This window comes from Ipomoea triloba, chromosome 2 (assembly GCF_003576645.1).
Source record: "Ipomoea triloba cultivar NCNSP0323 chromosome 2, ASM357664v1".
Taxonomy (NCBI): Eukaryota; Viridiplantae; Streptophyta; class Magnoliopsida; order Solanales; family Convolvulaceae; genus Ipomoea; species Ipomoea triloba.
In genome coordinates, this window is record NC_044917.1 from 23,501,888 (window position 1) to 23,519,422 (window position 17,535).

At 34.9% G+C, this 17,535-nt stretch overlaps 3 protein-coding genes across 6 annotated transcripts; 1 reads left to right on the forward strand and 2 right to left on the reverse strand.

The window, feature by feature from the left end:
• Nucleotides 1–1,592: 1,592 nt before the first annotated feature.
• Nucleotides 1,593–3,648, reverse strand: LOC116010932 (uncharacterized protein At2g29880-like). The gene is made up of 4 exons (XM_031250425.1): nucleotides 3,301–3,648; nucleotides 2,765–3,205; nucleotides 2,567–2,662; nucleotides 1,593–1,676 (listed from the first exon to the last, which is right to left on the reverse strand). Exons 1-4 carry the CDS (start codon nucleotides 3,646–3,648, stop codon nucleotides 1,593–1,595), a joined length of 969 nt encoding a protein of 322 aa, XP_031106285.1.
• LOC116011052 (protein ALP1-like) lies at nucleotides 3,079–5,735 on the reverse strand. 4 transcript variants are annotated; one of them, XM_031250560.1, is made up of 5 exons: nucleotides 5,623–5,735; nucleotides 4,649–5,175; nucleotides 4,342–4,567; nucleotides 3,301–4,273; nucleotides 3,079–3,205 (listed from the first exon to the last, which is right to left on the reverse strand). In XM_031250560.1, exons 2-4 carry the CDS (start codon nucleotides 5,171–5,173, stop codon nucleotides 3,837–3,839), a joined length of 1,188 nt encoding a protein of 395 aa, XP_031106420.1. In that variant the 5' UTR covers nucleotides 5,174–5,175; nucleotides 5,623–5,735; the 3' UTR covers nucleotides 3,079–3,205; nucleotides 3,301–3,836. The 4 variants fall into 4 exon arrangements, with proteins under 4 accessions (XP_031106420.1, XP_031106418.1, XP_031106419.1 ...); XM_031250558.1 differs by having other exon boundaries at nucleotides 4,649–5,364; XM_031250559.1 differs by lacking the exon at nucleotides 5,623–5,735 and adding an exon at nucleotides 5,271–5,486.
• Nucleotides 5,736–10,253: 4,518 nt separating this feature from the next.
• LOC116011190 (putative leucine-rich repeat receptor-like serine/threonine-protein kinase At2g24130) lies at nucleotides 10,254–13,661 on the forward strand. The gene is made up of 2 exons (XM_031250721.1): nucleotides 10,254–12,848; nucleotides 13,190–13,661. Exons 1-2 carry the CDS (start codon nucleotides 10,322–10,324, stop codon nucleotides 13,597–13,599), a joined length of 2,937 nt encoding a protein of 978 aa, XP_031106581.1. The 5' UTR covers nucleotides 10,254–10,321; the 3' UTR covers nucleotides 13,600–13,661.
• The last annotated feature ends 3,874 nt before the right edge of the window (nucleotides 13,662–17,535 follow it).

Genomic DNA, 17,535 nt, shown 5'->3' on the forward strand with positions numbered 1-17,535 from the left:
AAAATTCTTCTTTAGGCGCAAGTAGGCGGCATAATTGGTCAATAAGAGCTCGGCCATTTGCGCAAGACTGTTAACAGAATGCTAGGGCAGCCTCATGCACCACCTTTGCGCTGAACCAAATAGAGTTATCAGGAAGGCCTTACACATCAGCGGATCCTCGGCTCCATGAATCTGCATCCAAGCTTGGAAGCTGAGTAGGCGCTCCCGAGGATCTCAAGTTCCATCGTACATTAGGTTCTCGGGCAGCTTAAACTTTGCTAGGGTTCGGAAGGACATGATTTATCGGGAGAATGGGCACGCTCGCAATGCAACAACGTTCTCTGGCCTTTGACCCCGTTCCATGCATGATTCACCGCTACTCTCATGAACCGAGTGTTCCTCAACCTGGCTTTGAACCTCGGCGTATTGTCGCTCTCACCTATTTCTAGGCTCGTTAGGGGTGACCTCCCTCAGATCTTCATCACCCTGTATTTCTTGGTTCGTCAACATGTTGAAAACGGATTGACACGGTCCTCTCGATCTTAACGGAGATCGGTGTGAAGCGGCCGACCTTTCTTGCTCCACCAGCCGAACAGACCTTGCTTGCTGAACCACTAGAGGCCCCTCTCTTTCACGGAATCGCACCTCTCACTCGTGGACTTCTACCAGCCGAGTAAGCACTCCTAGAATCCCTTGTTGCTCGGGTTGTTCTGGTGCGACTGGTATAGGAGGCGGGAGCGCCTCTTCGACTCGGACCCCGTTAGCAGGGGGGTCCTCCACTTGCCTTGCCCACTTTGAGCACGAGATTGATTGAGTTGTTCTCGCAGGTTGCCATTACGGGGCCGAGACAACTGCTCTCGCAAGTCCCTTCCCTGAGAAACGGTTTGTCCAGCAGTATCGTTTGCTTGCACTTGAGCTTGCGTTCTTCCTTGTCCCTGACCTTGACGACTCCTAGTAGTCACCATTGCTTCGTAACTCCTACTGTCTCAGTCAGCTAAAAACCACACAACCTTTTGATCGATCCCCACAGACGGCGCCAATGTTGTTTTATCTCCCACGGAATGGTCGAACAGTAGGCCAACACCACCGAAAAATTGACTAACAATGTCCAAAAATTAGAGTGACCTTTCGGCTCTCTTTGGATTACGAATTGCCTTTGAGTACAATGAATTGCTTATAAGTGTGCTAGATTTCCCATCCCTCTCTAGAGGCCTAGAACCCCTATTTATACAAGCTATGAGGGATTTCTCTCTTAGGAAACTTCTAAACTACTTTAAAAATTCTTTCCTAATTACATTTTAGGCACTCTCCTAATCTATCTCGACCTTCCTTCCGTATCTCATGCTTTCCGCCGCCAAACTCTTTAGGAAACCTCCATAACCGCCTATCTTGCACCGCCTTTCCTACCCCGGCCCCTTCTAGGTCGGTCCGGTTCGACTCGCTCTCTTCTTGATCCCCTAGCCCGTCCTTTCTTCCATGGTAATTAATCGTTTCAATAGTTATATTCAATTACTCTCAGTCTAAGATCTTCAACTGCCTTGTCACCTTTTCTATGATCCCTCGACCGACCGACCGATCACCGACCAACCTTCGCCATGTCATCATATCTTCTTTCAAGCCCTCTCTTCCTCTTCATTGGCCTCCTCTTTTGTCCACGCCGAGCTTTTAACACCGAGCCTTAGTCTATCCCCCATCAACTGCATTTACATAATGCTTATAAAGCATGGAGTTTTAGTTAATGACTTGCAATGGCTATGAAAATTGCATATATCTATCTAAAATTTAATAAGAACCAATTATGTTAGTTCTATACTAGAATGAAAATTGTGTTGATAGTATAAGTTGTATTAAATATTTGTTCTCCATGTTATATGTGTTGTTCCTTTACACTTTCCTTTCAATTTTACCCTTCACAATTTTTCTTTTGACTTTTATTTTAACACTAATATTTAACTGGAATTTAAAATCTATTAGGGCACGTTTGGTTCGCGGAAAATATTTGAAGGGAAGTGGAAGTGAAATTCTGTGGAAAAGTAGTTACCAGGAAGATAAATTATGTTGTTTGGTTGGTGGAAAAGAAGTTGCTGGGAAGATAAATTCTGTTGTTTGGTTGGATTTAGAATGGTAAGGAATAATGTGTATAAAGACCTAAATGCCCCTATTATTATTATTATTATTATTATTATTATTATTATTATTATTAGTGGGTGTTAAATATGCTTTGAAAAAAGAAGAATAAGAAAAAATAAATAAATAAATAAACAAGACAAAATTAAGATACACATTATACTAATGTTGCCGAATACCATAATATTATAACAAACAAGTTTCAAAATATTACAAAATACACATGATATTCAAGTTAACAAGTTCATCCTTTTTAGTTTCCAAAAAAATAAGCTAACATCATATTTTTACATAGCCAGCTTCATACTTACAATAGGATACTTTCTAACTTGACAACAAAAACAACAATGCATCAGCCTTTGGTCCGTTGCAAGACTCCTCACCACAAACATGTTCAATATGTAGCAAGGAACCTTTTCACCCATTCAAGCCTTTGGTCCGCTGCAAGACTAAAAAATACAAGCATTTGATTTGGATATTCAGGAAGCTTGATCAAAGCCATAAACTTGTCATCATATTCCAGCCCCTCAATCTCACTCAACTTACCCTCTAATTGCTCAATTTTTTGTTAAAGAGTCAATTCAGTTCCAAGACTTTTACTTATTTTGTCTCCAAGAGTCAATTCAGTTCCAAGACTTTTACTTATTTTGTCTCCTACCGTCAATTCAGTTCCAAGACTTTTACTTATTTTGTCTCCTACCGATTCCAACTTCTCACTCAACATCATGGTTTTGTCTCCTACCGATTCCAACTTCTCACTCAACATCATGGCAGCACCAAGCAAAGAATCTGCAGTAATAGGTTCACATGTGTCACTTCTTTTCCTTTTCCTCTTTGTTGAACTCATCTCTCTAGCACCAGATGATTGAGTAGGGACAAACGAAAAATCATTGTCTTGCAATTCAACTGGATTGTCATCTTGACTACCTTCCATTGTTCCACCAATGCCTTCAACAGCTTCAGCATTACCCATTTCATAAACTATATCTGCACCTGTTTGTGAATCTTTGCCAGTAGCACGATCTTTTCCATAAATATCAGTAAACTCATTATAAAAAGGAAAGGTTTTCCTTCTATATTGCGCAGCTTCTTTATGACTCTATAAAAAAAAAAAAAAAAAAATATAATAACAATTAGTGAATTGAGAGTATAAAGTGTAAAAAAAAAAAAAGAATATAGCAAATTTGGACATACACTTAAATAAGCCTCCCAAACATCATCTTCAGCAGTAACCATCTTCCTTTCATCATCCCATCCAAATCCACTATTATGATTTGTGAACAAATCATGGACAATGCTCCATTCTTTCTTCAATGTTTTAATTCTGGACTCAATGTGTGGTTTACCTTTTATATTTGAGTTAGGTAATTTAGTTGTAAGCATTTTCTCTAACTCACTCAAATAGCCAGCTTTAAATCCAGTATCAGACTTTTTTGTTCCCATATTATGCAAATCAACCATGCAAGAAACCAACATAGCATCTTCTTCATGAGTCCACCTTCTGTTCTTTACTTTTGAGCTACCCGTGTCAGCAGTTGCCATAATTATGTGCTAAACTTGAAAGGAAATATAATTATGTGCTAAACTTGAAAGGAAACATAATTAAATGTCATAACAATTTCAACATAAGCAAATGTCATGGAGTAGTTCAAATTTTTGACAAACATAGAGTTTTACATCAAATAAAATTGAGACAACAAGCTCATAAAAGATAATAAAAAATCAGACTCCTAATTATTCCATTGATTGAACATTTGATTTGCTAATTCCATTCGCCAATTAGTCCAAGCATCAGATGGATCAACTGTATTTATTGAATTCGTTTCACCTTCAACCGTATCAAACGCATCAAGTTCACTTTCCATAGGATCGACTTGCATCACTTGTCTAATAAGGTTGTGGAGCAAACAACATGCTATAATAATGCGATTGTGTGTCTTTATAGGGTAATATGATGGGCTCCTAAGAATACCCCATCTAATTTTTAATAACCCAAAACACCTCTCAATCACATTACGAGCAGCTGCATGTTTCATATTAAAAAATTCTTGCGGGCTTGTTGGTTGATAACCATGACGCCATTCATTCAAATGATACCTTTGTCCCCTAAAAGGTGCTAGAAACCCCTCACAATTTGTATAACCAGCATCAACTAGGTAATAGCAACCTACATAAGTGACATAATTAGTTGATAATATCTATTTAATAATAAACTTAATCCTATACAAAGCTTACCATGTGGCACTTCCAATGCATGTGTCCTACTAATTGCATCACGAAGAACTCGACTATCAGCCACTGATCCTTCCCAACCACTTAGAACATATACAAATTGCATATCAGGAGTGCACACACCTAAAACATTTGTTGCAATGTCTCCCTTACGAGTTCGATATCTAGGCTTATCAGAACTTGGCACATTAACCTTGATAAAGGTCCCATCTAAAGCACCTAAACAATTCTACAGGAAATATGAACCTTAATTAAAAACAAAAACTCCCAATATATATAATACATCAAAATATTTATGATGATAGTGTACCTTAAACCACTTCCATCGACTGTCGGTACAATTTGCCGAAATGGGTTCGGGTGTTCTAAACAAATGACCTTGCAAATGCATTATAGCATTCAGGACTTTATGAAACGCTCGACTGATACTCTCACCTGACCTTCCATAATTGTATTGAATGACTCGATTTTTAACATGATGAGCAAGAATATGTAAGAAGATTACTACTTGTTCCCCAATAGTCATGTTCCTTGTTGGTTTTAATCCTCCTAAACTCTCTAGCATTTCACATAGTTTGGAAAAAGTTTGCAAATTCATCCTAAGTAGTGAAATGCATAACTCGTTATTATTCAAAATTCGTTGAACGTACTCTCTTTTGTAATAACTATCAAGAGAATAGTGCTTAATGCTTGGCCTATAACTATTGAGAGATGTTGTTGATGCCATTAAAAGTACTAAAGCACTAACAGCAGTATACATCTCTAAAAAAACAGTCAAAGCAGCCACAATCCTTTTTCTTCTTTCAGCAATTCTAGTTATACCCAAACGAGCCATGACTGCATTAATTAGGAAAAAAACATGATTGGATTGGTATTTTGTGCATAATTAGGCCAAATAAAATAGTATGAAGCAAGATGCATAGATTACGTACAGTATGTACACTACTGCAGATTTCCTAACAATACTGCAAATTAGCTTTTATCCCTTCCTTCTTTCAGACGTTGGCTTTTAATTAACCAAAAACACTACACACATCAAAATCCAATTAATTCTACTTTCACAAATAAAAGCATACTTCATATATACATACTGTACGTACAGTATATAAATACACATTACATACACAAATATATATATATTTAAGCAAATAAACAAACAACACAGATTCTGCTCACCTAAGTATTTTAAGCAATCTTTAACCAAGTAATCTTTAATCTATCCACAAATAAAATACAAAGTGGAATTAAAAAAGAAAAACAAAGATGTTAGAAGAAATCACTTACCCAAGGCTCTTGCTACGGTAAAATGGCTATAGTGCTTGAACTATGGACTATGGTGTTGATAAAAGAGGAAGAAAGACGCGAGAAGAAAGAAGAAGGCACCGATGGGAAGAACAGAGAAGAAATCAATAAACGGCCGAAAGAAAAGAGAATGAGGAAACGGTAGAAGGAAGCAAGAAATAACCCTAGATTTGCCATTTATATGTATGTAATTAAGAGAGAAGTACATGGGTAAATTAGTCCTAAAACCAGAATTTTTCTTCCCACCTGCAACGGAAAAAAAAAAACCACCTTTCCCCACAGATTTTGTTTTCCTGAGAAATGCAGAACTATACTTCCATTGGAAAACAAATTCCAATCAACCAAACCTTGGAAAAGACCAATTTCTTTGATTTATGGGAACCTACTTCCCATGGAAAACTTTTTCATGCGAACCAAACATGGCCTTAGTGATATAACTCATACAAGTGGCATTAAATAATTTCTTTTGGTGTTCTTTGTATTGTATATTTATAATTTCGAACCAAGTTTACTCTCAATATTTTTTCTTTTGTCAAGTGTGCCCTTATTATGTAAAATGTATATGCATACATGTGTGTATTTGTAATTTTTATGAATATTGTTTAATAATAATTTTTAATTAATGAATAATGTGTATCTATTTTAATACTTTCTTTGTCCCATTTTGTTTGTCTGGTTCAATTAACGAGGCTTGACTAAAGTTATTTTTAATTTAATTTTTATAATATTAAATTTAGTATTAGTATATAAAATTTATATATTTAGAAACTACATTAAAAATATTAATAAACACAAAAAATAAAATTAATTAAAAGTTACTAAAGAAAATAAGTAATGAAGAAAGAATTAGTTTGACCAATAAATAGTAAACATGGCATACAAAATGAGACAAAAGGGAGTATGATTTTCTTGTTAGAAATTTTATTCTCTATTTATTTTAACTTCTTTATTTAAATGAATATTTTACTTTTTTTGTAAAAGAGTTTTGTTTATTATTTGCATCTTATTTGATGTAGAATATATACATCATCTTATTGTCAACAAAAAAAATTTATTTTAGTTATTATGGTATCGATATTAAAATCCAATTCTAATAGAAGAAATTAAAAGAAAAACTATTTACATCTGCTAAAAGCTAAGTCCATTTTTTTAAACACAATACCAAATATGTTCAATCCATTTTTAAAAAATTTATTATGGATAATAATATTTGTTTTCATTAAAAATTAAAAGTGCATCTTCAAATAATTTTATATATATATATATAAAGACGGATCAGGTGAGGACCACGTGCCTAGGAGAGGAATGAGAATCTATCGCAGCCGTCCATCTGTCCAATTCTAACGGATCATAAACACTTTTTAAAAGAAAAATACTGTTACTTTTTGTAAGTAATTCGAACTTTGAAGTGCAAGTAATTTGTTTTAAAAGTGCAAGTAGCAATTTCATAGAGTACACCTAAGTGCAATTAAAATGTATTACAAGTAAAACAATATAATATATGCTGAGAAACAATATTAGTGCACATAACATTGTCATTAGGTGCACCAATGTGAAAAGGTAAATTACTTGCACTATTAGGTTAAAATGGTGTGTGTGTGTGTGTGTAATTCAGTTCGCGTGCGGTTGATCTTTTTAGATGCGGTTGTGCGGTGAGAGGAGAACCATTGATCTTACCAAAATCAACGTCTAGGATTAACAACATAACATTTAAAAAACAAACGCGGCGGCAATTTAGTCATTTTGCGTATGGGTCAAACTTAAGGTGCGTAGATCTTGTGCTTAAGGTGCGTCGTGTTCCTTATTTAGGTGCGTGGTTTCTGTGCTTTATGTCTGTCACTTATGCAGTTGAGAACTTAAGGCGCATAAGTTTTGTGCTTAAGGTGCGTAGGTTTTGTACTTAAGGTATGTGGCTTTCCTTCTTAAGGTGCGTGGTTTCTGTGTATAAGGTGTGTCAGTTCTTTAGTTGATAACTTAAGGTGCGTATTTTGATGAAACTTAAGGTCAGTCGGTCTAAAGTTTTAGGTGCGTTGTTTTACTTCTTAAGATGCGTGGTTTATGTGCTTAAGGTGCGTCAGTTGTGAAAAATTAATTGCGTTGGACTAAAGCTTTAGGTGCGTGGTTTTACTTCTATAGGTGCGTGGTTTTCCTTCTTAAGGTGCGTGATTTATATGCTTAAGATTCGTCAGTTGTTGAAGGAAGGGTGAAAGAAAGTAACACCAGAGTACAAGATTAAGTATAGAATTCAGGATAGAATTGAGTACAAGATTTAGTAAGTTTGAGTACTAATTGTTATACTTGTGTTTTTTTTTTCAAAGATTTGAGCCGTTGATCTAGATTTGATCAACAGCTCAAATCTAAATGCACATTCGCACCTGAGCAAGTTTCCACACCAGAACTCATCCCTATATATATATATATATATATATATATATATATATATATATATATATAGGATTAGTTAAATGTAGTTTTTCATCATGCATCGAATAAGCAAATAGTAGAGTTCTCAGGCTAATATGATTTTTACTCTGGCACTGTACTTTTTCAGTCTTATCTGACTAGCCCGTTGTTTTCAAGTTACGATTGGTGTCCTTAGATTCGAAAAATTTTATTGTGGATTATGGTCTATGTAGTAATGTGAATCACGAAGTATATGTCATTTTTTTAATGTACAAATAATACATATTTTATCATGACTAAATTATTTGTCAAAACATAAGTTATTTTATTAGACCGTATTAGGTTCTGAATTACTTTCTGAATCTACTTCAGAAGGTTCTGTACCTAAGTCAACGCACATTCTAGGAGGGGCGATTTTCTCTAACTAAATTATGGTATGTATAACATGTATTAAGGGTATATTCTTGAAGTACTCAAAAAAAAAAAAAAAAGGGATATATTCTTGAATGAAGGAAAGACATCGAATTGAGGAAACTGGGCAGCACAATACTAGTCAAATTGGTTAGTTTATTTTGGCTATAAAATGAAACATTTGAAGCTCTTGAAAGTACGGCCAATTACTCTAAACATTGGACAATAATTGCTTTGAAATTCTAATTATTCCTAGCATTTCGAAAGTGAGAAAAACAAGTGCTGCATTCCAAGGACAATTATTATATGAATTGATTCTTTCTATTTTTCCTCCCTACAAAAGCCATACTTAAGCTTTGCAGCATTAGTAATCCATTTATTACGGAGTATTATCTTTGGTTTATTCTATATTATTTCGTATTAAGGATTGTTTGAACAGCAAAGGAAGAGTGTCTGTAAAAGAGGTTATTGGTGAAGGTTTGATGATAAATTGTTGAAGCTAGAAGTGATCATTTGGCATGCACGAACCCACTCAATGTAGATGATGAAGATTGAGTTGGTGTAAGACCATCTCCAACCCAAAACACTAAATTTTGCACCAAAAAGAATATTTCCAGCATATTCTTACACTAAATTTTTTTCATCTCCAACCTATTTACACCAAATTTTATTCGTACACTAAAATAATTTATATTCTCACAAAAAGTTTATATTTATACTTTTATTATTTAACATATAGTTGTATTTAATTAATTAAAATTTAATTATGGTTTGTGCAATTTTTTTTTCAATTAAATTATATTCAATATTAATCTTGTTTTAAACGTTTTAATGAGATCTTTCAAATGATATAATTTGTTTTTAATAATATACAATTTTTGTTTAAATATTTAACAAAATATGTAAATATATAAAAAACAAAAAGGATACAAAAGTAATTATAGAATAAGATAAAGATAAAGTACAAAAGATGGGCAAAATGGAAATTAAATATATACACCAAAAATGGTGCGGATGAACAGTGCAGCACCAAATTTTTGGTGTTTTGCAGTGTTGATTGGAGCCCTTTCACACCAAATTTTTTGGTGTTTTGGTGTTTTGGTGCCTTGGTTGGAGATGGCTTAATTGGCAGGGCCATTTTGTGTATGGTTATGTCTTACCAACCCCTGTAATTTTTTGTGATCATCTAGTGGATTGAACTGACATGAGTTGCCCCGCAAATGTAGGAGAGTTTACTCTAGAACTGCGTGAACAATTGTTGTCCCTGATTCTTTTTCTTAACTTAATTTTTTTAATCTTGCTATCTTTAATTGTGTATGATGCACGCCTAATAAGTAATTGGACTTAAAACTAAGTAGAAACCTTTTAGGAATCTCTTGCGTTCAAGACTCACGATCCCTTTTTCAATTTTAATTACACTTTAGTTTCATTTGACAATGTTGTTATGTTTTTTAATTTCATTTTCCTAGATTCAGGTAGCAGTTACTCAAAGATACTACTTGAATCAGATTCGGGAAGTATATATACTACTCTGTAATATACTATATGTACTCATTTTGAGTACTCAAACCGTATACAATGAGGTAGAGTAGCCAAATTTTAGCAACCTGTTTGCATCCAAAGGTGGGGGGTGCGGTGTTAGTTGAAATCTATTCACTCATCATAAGTCATCAGCAGCTGTTTTGTTCCCCCCACAAATCATAGCCTAATTCAACTGTTCACTTGAAAAAATCTCTTCCCACCTTCACTCACATAAACTCATTCATCAAACATCAATGATCCACACACACAGCAGCATGAGTGTATGAAATGAAAGTGTCTTCTTGAGTTTTATTAGCTGTTCACAAGCCCCTCCTCATCAAGCATAATGAGAAGTAATCATATGGCTTTCAAGGGACTAACATACCTCTTCCTGCTCCTCTTGCATATGGCCATGGCATTTGGCGACGCTCTCTCGACCTACCATCACTCTCTCCTCACTGACAAAGCTGCACTCCTAGCATTCAGAAGGGCGATACTTGTCGATCCTCATTCAAGGCTTGAGAGCTGGAATGAGGGCAATGATGTCTGCAACTTCACCGGTGTGAGCTGTGGCAGGTTTCATCACCGCGTGATGCTGATCAACCTCAATGCCTCTGACCTCGTCGGCCTCCTCTCTCCCTTCATTTCGAATCTCACACAACTTCGCGTCCTCCAGCTCGCTGACAACCATCTCTTTGGCATCATCCCACCCGAGATTTCTTTCCTTCAGCACCTTCGCGATCTAAGGCTTGATAACAACAGTTTGTATGGCTCAATTCCAGCTTCTCTGTCTTTCCTGTCCAAACTTTTACTCATCAGTCTTAGGGGGAATAAGTTCAGTGGAACTATTCCACATTCTGTCTTCACCAACTGCACCTTACTGTACAACGTCGACTTCTCAGACAACCTCCTCACAGGGAACATTCCATCAGAAATAGGAAACTGCCCAGAATTATGGACCCTTAATTTGTATGATAACCAACTGACAGGAGAAATCCCTTACTCTTTGACCAATGCCTCAGACATGATTAATTTGGATGTGGAGAACAACCATCTGTCTGGTGAATTGCCTTCAGTAATCGTATCGAAGCTGCATAAGTTATGGTTCCTTCACTTATCAAATAATGCTATGGTGAGTCATGATCTGAACACTGATCTTGAGCCATTCTTTACTGCTCTATCGAACTGCAGTCGATTAGCGGAGCTGGAACTGAGCAGTATGGGTCTTGGAGGAAGGTTATCTAGTTCCCTTGCAAGAGTTGGCGCGACTCTGGAAACTTTGCAGCTGCAGGACAACCAGATAATTGGATCTATTCCTCATGATTTTGGCAGATTTTCGAACCTTACGCTCTTGAACTTGACAGCAAATCTTCTGAATGGCACCATTACAACAGAAATAAGCAAAATGGCAAGCTTGGAGCAGCTTTACTTGTCTCACAACATGCTGACAGGTGATATCCCAGAAGCTTTAGGGCAGTTGTCTCATCTAGGTGTGTTAGATCTTTCAAATAACAGGTTATCTGGAAGCATCCCTCAAAGTCTAGGGAATTCGATAAATTCTTTGTTCCTCAACAACAACCTTCTCTCAGGACATATTCCTAAAAGTTTGGGGAAATGCAAAGGCCTGTACAGAGTAGACCTCTCTTTTAATAGACTGACAGGAAGCATTCCCCCGGAGATATCAGAAATGCGGGAGCTTCGAATTTTCCTGAATCTTTCACATAACCAGCTTAATGGGTCTTTGCCTATTGAGCTAAGCAAGCTGGAAAATGTCCAGGAGATTGATCTGTCTTCAAATCGCCTCAGCGGAAGTATATTTTATCAGATTTCAAACTGCATTGCCTTGACAAAGCTAAACCTATCAGCCAACAATCTAGAAGGGCATCTTCCAGAATCCTTGGGTGAGATGAGGAACCTTGAAGTTTTTGATGTGTCAGGAAACAATTTGTCTGGAACGATACCAACAAGCTTGAATAAGGTCCACACCCTCACATTTCTGAACCTCTCATCCAATGACCTTGATGGGGTGATTCCTAGTGGAGGCATCTTTGATTCTGCCACAAATTTATCATTCCTGGGTAACCAACATCTCTGTGGGCATATTCCTGGTATCCCTGCTTGCCAGACAAAGGGAGGATATCGCGTCTTTATCATATCAGCATCAGTTTTCCTCTCAACAATATGCTGTTTAATTGGCTGCAGGCTCTTGAAACGTATGCTTTCATCAAGCCAGCAGCCTGAAGCAGAGAAGAAATTGCCACTCGAGTCGATATGCAATATCCCAAGAATACCATATAAAGAACTGTCAGATGCCACCGGAGGATTTGATGAGAGCCACTTGATTGGAACAGGAAGCTATGGATGTGTGTACAAGGGAGTTCTTCCAGATGGAACGCCAATAGCTGTCAAGGTGCTAAGTATGCAGACTGGCAATTCCGTGAAGAGCTTTAACAGAGAATGCCAAGTACTAAGGAGGATTCGACACAGAAATCTGATAAGAATCATAACAGCCTGTAGTCTACCCGATTTCAAGGCTCTTGTTCTTCCCTACATGGCAAATGGGAGCTTAGACAGCCGTTTATACCCCCACCCACACTCGGGATCCTCTGACTTGAGCTTAATGCAGAGGGTGAACATTTGCAGTGACATTGCAGAAGGGCTAGCTTACCTACACCACCATTCTCCTGTCAAAGTCATACACTGTGATCTAAAGCCTAGCAATGTTCTTCTCAATGAGGACATGACAGCATTAGTCTCCGATTTCGGTATATCTAAGCTAGTCATGACAACTACTGGATCAGGCAATGCTGATCAGAAACTGGGGAATTCTACTGCAAATATGTTATGTGGCTCTATTGGATACATTGCACCAGGTACACTTTCCTCCAACCTACTGCAAACATGAAAGTCATAAAATATAATGGAAAAGTTTAATAGGAAACGGGCAACCTTAGCCAAGTTAATCAGGTTGTTGACTTGGTAACCACAAGGTTACAAGTTCATTCTCAGCAGGAGAAGCAGTCTATTGGCCTTCTTGGTTTGAGCCAGACCAGTCAGCTATGACGACCTAGGCTGGTTTACCTCCTTTGCCGGCAAGGGTCATGCACACCCTAATCCTTTCATGTTTACCCTATCCACTTAAGTGTTTTATTGATTTCAGTCTAAAATCTAACAGAATATTAACAAAAATGACCAAAACTGCCACTTAATGCAGAGTATGGATTTGGATCAAGCACATCTACAAAAGGAGATGTATACAGCTTTGGGGTGTTGGTTCTGGAGATGGTGACAAGAAAGAAACCAACTGATGACACATTTGGGAGAAGCTTAAGCCTACACGAGTATGTGAAAAGTGAGCATTACAGGCAGATGGAAATAGTGGACTCTTCATTGATGAGAGCTCTGAAAGACCAGTCACCTGAAGTGATGAAGATGTGGGAAGTTGCCATAAGAGAGCTGTTTGAGGTTGGGATGCTGTGCACACAAGACTCTCCCTCCACAAGGCCTACAATGCTTGATGCAGCAGATGACTTGAATCGCCTCAAGCGATACCTTACTGGTGATACCACTGCAACATTTGCCTCTTCTCTTGGAATATCATCCTCCACCCTAAGCATTGATTAATGTTTTCATGTGAATTCACATTTTCAATAATTATATTTCTTTCTACTAATCATAACTAAACAATGTACATAGCCATTTACAAAACCTTTTTTATTTTTTTTCCTTAATAGTACTTTTAATCTAGTTTCTAAACATATAAATTTTACATATTAATACTAAACTTAATAATTATAAAAAATTAAATTGTATATAACTTCAGGTTAATCAAACTAGGGTAGAGAGATTATATAACAAAAAATGTTATGTACAACAAATACAGGGTATATTCTAACAAAAGTAACAAGCTAATTAACCAAACAACAGAATCAAGAATCGGGGATATACATCAGCCATGTTGGTAAGGTTGTTACTTGGTAACCACAGTTTTAAGTTTGACTCCCAGTACTGACCTTCTTGGTTTGAACCGATCAACTATAGACAACTTAGACTGATTTACATCATTGTAATCCTTTGGATAGTGATTTCGGATTTCTCACGTCACCCAAAAAAAAAGCTATCAAGAATAGCGCAAAAAACATGAAGTCACAACATGCAAAAAGCAACCCTAGTTCAAAAAAAGAGGTGGATATGCAAGTCCTAATAGTAGTAACCATAATGTTTGGACCAGGGACCTAGGCATAAAATACTTTCAAAAGTAGTACACGGTGCATGTTAAAGCAATGATCGTTGCATTGTTGTGCACACGTCTTATGCGACTTGACGAAATGAAATTAATGAGTTTATAGATGAATGTTTAAACTTTCAATCATGTTTTGTCACATCAAAAGGGATGGAGTTAAGGAACTACAAAAAATGAAACAGTTGGTGTACATCTATATTGAATCAAAGGTGGCTGCGTAGAGACAATGGCTTTCACTAAAACAAACAACTATAGCACGAGTCTTGTATATGCTCGCCGACTATAAAGCCACTATCTTGCAGCAACAGACAATATCTGAGGCCTGCTTAAAATAGTATCTTCCACTCAGAAAAAAGTCAGCATTGCCTTTTGACTTTCTGCCATTTTCATAACTCAATGCATGCATTATCCTCAGTAAGATGACACTTGCATTGTGCTACTTCTCACTAGGGATTCAACATCAAGATTGGTTTTTGTAATATTTTTGACTTATTTATATTAAGAAAACGCACTCTAACAATAAAATTCGAACTCATAAACTTTGGTATATATATTACAAGTTTACAACAATCATTCCAACACCCACATAATCAGTAAGAAATTAATGAAAAAAATAAAATAAAAAATGAGACAGGGACAGAGGCATAAACACCGGATCACAAAAATGAGGAGAAACAACATATTCCATACACTGGTTATAAACTTTCTAGTCGGGGCAAAACTCCCTATTTAAATTCACTATAACAAATTTAAGATATAAGCTTTAAAATGACTAGTTTACACAATTGTAGAAAAACATCTACCAATTGTAATATCAGTATACAAAAATGAAAGTAAATCTTGTTGAAATGGGGAAAGACCTTTTGCAATCCTAATTGAAATATGAATAGTTTCTTTAAACTCATTTCCTAAGTTGTTTAATGTTAATTACTTGACCTTTAAGACTTCAACTTTAATTTGGATTCAAATTTTCTAATTCATCATTCTTTCAACCTCCCAGATTTCTTAAAAATATAAATTTAAAAGAAATTAATTTATTTTTAAATTTACATATTTTACTAAATTATATTGCTAATATTTTTTTTTTAAATACTCATGATTTTTTAGTCTTTACAAGGTAGTATAACCACCGGGGTTCGATCCTGTGACCACCCATTTGAGATTGAATAAAGAGGTGTCATCATACTACATAGTAGTGTTAATATAAATTTGATGATATTAACCATGTTCTTTATCATCATTGTTTTCTCAATAATCATGCTCTACTCCCAATCGTGCTATCACGTGCAAAAGCTGCAAGAAATGTTGTTGTTCCTGCTACTAATGGGTAATTACTATACTTAGCAACAAGATGACATCCTAATTATTAAATTTCAAGATTAAGTGGCCATTATATGGTGATTATGGTCCATATTAAGCAACTAAATATGTTGGTTTCATGTACTAACCCATTAACAGCTAGTCAACATTATCGGTTAGAAACAAGAGACTAGAACCAAATAAGTATTTTGTTTAAGTATTTATATAGTTCAAAATTAATTTTGATACTTAGCCTAAATTAAGAAAGTAAATCCTATAAATCATGCATACTCGTTATATGTTGATTGTCTAACAACTTAAAGGAAAGTAATCCTTCAAACTTGATAACAAATCATTACTATTTTCCCTTCTAAAATTGACCAAACACAGCTTAGAATCCTGACTGAAATAGGTGTGAGCCGACTACTTGAAATAAGACCAATCGCTTGGGTCGAGGCTGAATGCCGGACCACTAGTAACCAACCTATCAAAAGTTCAAAACCAATATTCTACCATGGTGTGCACTATAAACAATTCAATGAACTTGGTATTATATTTTCTATTATGAGTTACATTTTCTCTCTTATATACTTTCAAAAGAAAAATTAAGGTGTTAATAATCAATACAAGTGTCAGATTGTACTTAGTACAAACACATAAGTGTAGTGAATTGTATAACACTTTTTCTAATATTAATTGTACCAGTACAACTCGTTATACGTGTGGTTGTACCATATATACATTTTGTTGTAGCAAAAATAAAAATAAATAGTAAAATAAACAAAAGTATATCAAATATTTAGTATTGTGGCTTTACTTCAACAATCTGAGCTAGTAGCTTGACACCAAACAAATTCTCTTTTACTTTATGTAACTACTAACTAGTATTCCCTTTTGTCATATTTTATATACTGATTTCATTAATTAAACTCAAGTTATTTAGAGTTTAATATGATGTATTATTTGATTTAGGTAAATAAAATTTATATTTTAAAAATTATTTTATTAAATACAAAATGTCAAATTTAAAAATTATAAAAAAAAAATATTACTCCGTATTAAAGAAAATAAGCATAAAATAAAAGTTTATTCAATCATTAAATAATAAATAAAATCAGACAAAAAAGTAGTAATTACCAATACTTTTTTAATGCTAAATTTTACTATCTATTTCCTTTTCTTTTCTTTTCTTTTCTCTTTTTTTTTGGCTGAAAAAAAAAAGATGAAAATTCTATCAAAATAAAAAAACTATAATAAACAACGAAAAATATTATAATACTTGGTTCCACAAGATCACAATGAATATAATAAAACACACTTAGAGATGACTATTCAATCCGAACTTGATGAAAAATTTAGTTCCTACATTTTTAAGTGGTTTCTTTGTTCTATTATTTGGATTGCAAGAAAGAAAAAACTTCTCCTTTTTCTTCTTTTTTGTTTATCTCTAGATGAATTTTGGCTATGACCATTGCTCCATTAGCTAAATAAGCGTAAGAAAGAAGAAGCTACCTGACAAAGGCTCTGTTTGGCAGAGCTTATTTAGAAGTTTATAGCTTATTTTAAGTTACTAATAAGCTATAAGCTCTGTTTGGTAATGTTCCTAAAATAAGCTAATAGCTTAAAATAAGAGCTTATTTTTGAACGCTACCTTCAAAATAAGCTAATAGCTTCCTAACTTTTTCTCCTTCTTTAACCTTATTATTTTAAAGAAAATGACATCATTTACCCTTCTCAATTAAAACCTTTTTGGCTAAATCATTTTGACTTTTTCTCTTCAATATGTTTGGTTGTAATTTCAATTTGACATTTGTGTTTGAGCACTGATTTTTGTATGAATTAATCTTATGAATTCTAAACATTTTGTTTTGCTTTATATGTTTAATGTTTTCAAATATATGTTCTTACTTTATATTTTATTAAAATATATTGATTTCAATATATATATATATATATATATATATATATATATATATATATATATATATATATATATATATATATATATATATATATAT